Source organism: Miscanthus floridulus, chromosome 16, assembly GCF_019320115.1.
Source record: "Miscanthus floridulus cultivar M001 chromosome 16, ASM1932011v1, whole genome shotgun sequence".
In the NCBI taxonomy this organism is placed as follows: domain Eukaryota; kingdom Viridiplantae; phylum Streptophyta; class Magnoliopsida; order Poales; family Poaceae; genus Miscanthus; species Miscanthus floridulus.
In genome coordinates this window covers 1,150,218-1,153,088 of record NC_089595.1, presented here as the reverse complement: position 1 = coordinate 1,153,088, position 2,871 = coordinate 1,150,218, and the positions used below count along the sequence as shown (strand labels likewise).

Here is a 2,871-nt window from a genome sequence, read left to right as displayed (position 1 = left end):
GGGCCTTAATTTCTATGGCAAGTAAGAGTTATGCAGTAGAAAGTATTAGAAGAAGCAAGCATGGTCTAAAATTTACGAGAGACAGTGTGCTGCAGTTAGAAAGAAGTGATGTACAAATTAGTATACAGTTGCATTGATGAGTAGGGTATGGGCATAAGAGGAGTTGACAGTGAATTTTTTAGTGGAGGTGCTGCAGTTGTATACAGTGTGCTGCAGTTATATACAATAATGAGTTCTTGAATCTTGTCAGAACAATATGATGTTGCAATGGATATTTCTGTTTTTCTTAGGTCTGCATTGGATATTTCTGTTTTTCTTATGTCTGCCCAGCTTATTTTGTTGTTCTTGACTCAAGTGAATAATGTTCTGACCTGGATGGATATTTCTGTTTTTTCTTAGGTCTGCAATGGACTGCAGCTCTGATGAGTCATCAGAGCTAAGTGAGACTGATATTGATGACTATGCTGAGAAGTCATACGTGGACCTCAAGTCTGGCAAGTTTGTGGCAAGGCTGGGTAGTGACAGGTTCAGGTGCCCATTCTGTCCAGGGAAGAAGAAGCAGGACTACCGTTACAACGAGCTGCTTCAGCACGCTATTGGGGTGGGCGCATCCAACCGTGCTGCAAAGGTGAAGGCAAACCACCAGGCCCTGGCGAAACTTCTCAAAGAGGACCATGCTGATGCGGCAGCCACATTGCCACCACGGCAGGCTATTGCGCTTAGTAACCCTCCAAAGCCAGTGCAAGATCTGGAAGTGTTTGTTTGGCCCTGGATTGGGTTCAAGAATGCCTTAGCATTCCATAACTATTTCAAGTCACAGCGCTTGGGTAAACTGGAATGGAAGGAAACAAAGCAACATGTAAAATATGTGTTTGGATGGCTGGCAAAAGAAGAGGATTACAAATCAGGTGACCCAGTTGGTAGGTTCTTGTCAGCAAATGGTTACCTCAAGACAGTGTCTGAATTGGAACAAGAGATGTCCAGCAAGACTGACAATCTCATAGCTAATTTGACTCAACAGATCACCGCTAAAAGCAAGTATCTGCAGGAACTAGAGTGCAAGTGTAATCAAATGAATCTCTCCCTTCAGAAAGTTATGGAAGAAAGTGATTTGCTACACAAACGTTATAATGAAGGTACACTCATTGAATTCCAGTTGTGAAATATTCTCCTGTCAGAACTTTATGGATGTTATGCTCATTTATATTGCCTAAAATGATTGTGCCTATTGTATTTTTATTTATCCTTTTCACAGAAATGAGGAATATGCAGTCAGTTGCCCGTGAGCATACACAGAGAGTTTTTCAGGAGACTGAAAAACTGAGAAAACAGTTGGCTGAGAAAGAGAGAAGCATCGAAAGGATAAATGAACAAGTTGCTCAAACTGACATGGAAAGAAGAAAACTGGAGGAAGAGAGGAAAAAGGTATTGGTGCATCCTCATTTCTATTGGTGCTTCTTACCAAGCAACCATGTGCTTCTACTCTAGGAATAACTAACGATTCTGCGGTAAAGACTCTAGTAGAATTCAAGTGATTTCTTTCAACCGGCATCTCAAGCCAGCCGCCTGACCACAGAATTAGCAGTAAACGGCAAGATAAATAATGTAAGAGGTTGATTGCTTCCCTATTGTGAACCTAAAACTGTTCCAAAAATTGTGCTAAAATAGTAAAAAACTCTAAGTGACAGCATACCTAAAGCTCAGGCCATCTAGACATAATGTAACTAATTTGATTGCCTTTTCTTAAACCAGAGATGAGCGCACGCATTAAAACTCAGTCCATGATTGCAGGACACAGTCATGCAAACAATGTAAAAGGTTGAATAAATGCAAATACTCGCATGGACCAGCAGCAAATGATAAGACAAACAAGACAAGAGTAAACATTTCTTAGGTCATGGCCCATAGCAACACAGAGAAATCGCTAACAGAGGACTTAGGTCATGGCTGCGCTACACGGATGGCGGGTGCTAGAGGACTCACCGGAGATCCATGGAGACGGGGACTACAGGCGCACCGCGGCGGTTGATTTGGTAGATGGAGGGAGGGAGTGTCCGCGGGCCGCGGCGGCTCAGGCTGGGATACCCGTCAGCGGGGGTGGGTTCTAGATGGTGGTGCCCACTGCCCACCGAGGGAGGCGGCGGCATGGCTAATCGGCGGCGAAGCACTGCCGCGTGGGGTGGGACAGTGGATCGGTGCCGCACTGCCGCGTGGACGCCGATGCCGGTCTGCCACAGCTCAAACCCTAGCTATGGCCCGGGGGTGCGGAGAGGGGGCGCCGGCGTCGGGAGAGGTCCGGGAGGTGGTGGAGAGGCGGTGCGGAGAGGGAGGCGGTGGCGTCGGGAGAGGCCGGCCGGGGGTGCGGAGAGGCAGCTTGACGGCATCGGGAGGAAGAAGAGAGCGCCCAACAATTTATCACCCGAGCGGCCCTGTTTATATACCAAGGGTGATTTGTAGGGGCGGTTCATGATCCAGCCACCCTTACAAATGCATTTATAGAGGCGGTTCCTGATCTAGCCGCCCCTACAAATGCATTTATAGGGGCGGTTCCTGATCTAGCCACCCCTACAAATATTTTCTATTTAATTTAATTATTAATTCTATATTTTTATATCACAAAAAGACAAAGTAATATAAAAACAATTATATATATGCACAAATATAATATTTTGTATTATTCTATATATGCAGAAATACATATATATAAACAATTGTAGTCAAAACAATATAGAAAACAAAAAAATAAAAATTAAAAATTTGAATTTTAAAACTTCGACTATAATTTTATGACATTAAATGAAATAAAATGAAAATATTGTAAACATAAAAGTTGTATAACTCATCAACATGTACACCTTTTATTTTGGTCAT

At 43.7% G+C, this 2,871-nt stretch overlaps 1 protein-coding gene across 1 annotated transcript; it reads left to right on the top strand.

Moving 5' to 3' along the window:
- Positions 1-406: 406 nt before the first annotated feature.
- Positions 407-1,758, top strand: LOC136513592 (factor of DNA methylation 5-like). The gene is made up of 3 exons (XM_066507563.1): positions 407-1,136; positions 1,256-1,425; positions 1,753-1,758. The coding sequence occupies exons 1-3, from the start codon at positions 407-409 to the stop codon at positions 1,756-1,758; spliced, it is 906 nt and encodes a 301-aa protein (XP_066363660.1).
- The last annotated feature ends 1,113 nt before the right edge of the window (positions 1,759-2,871 follow it).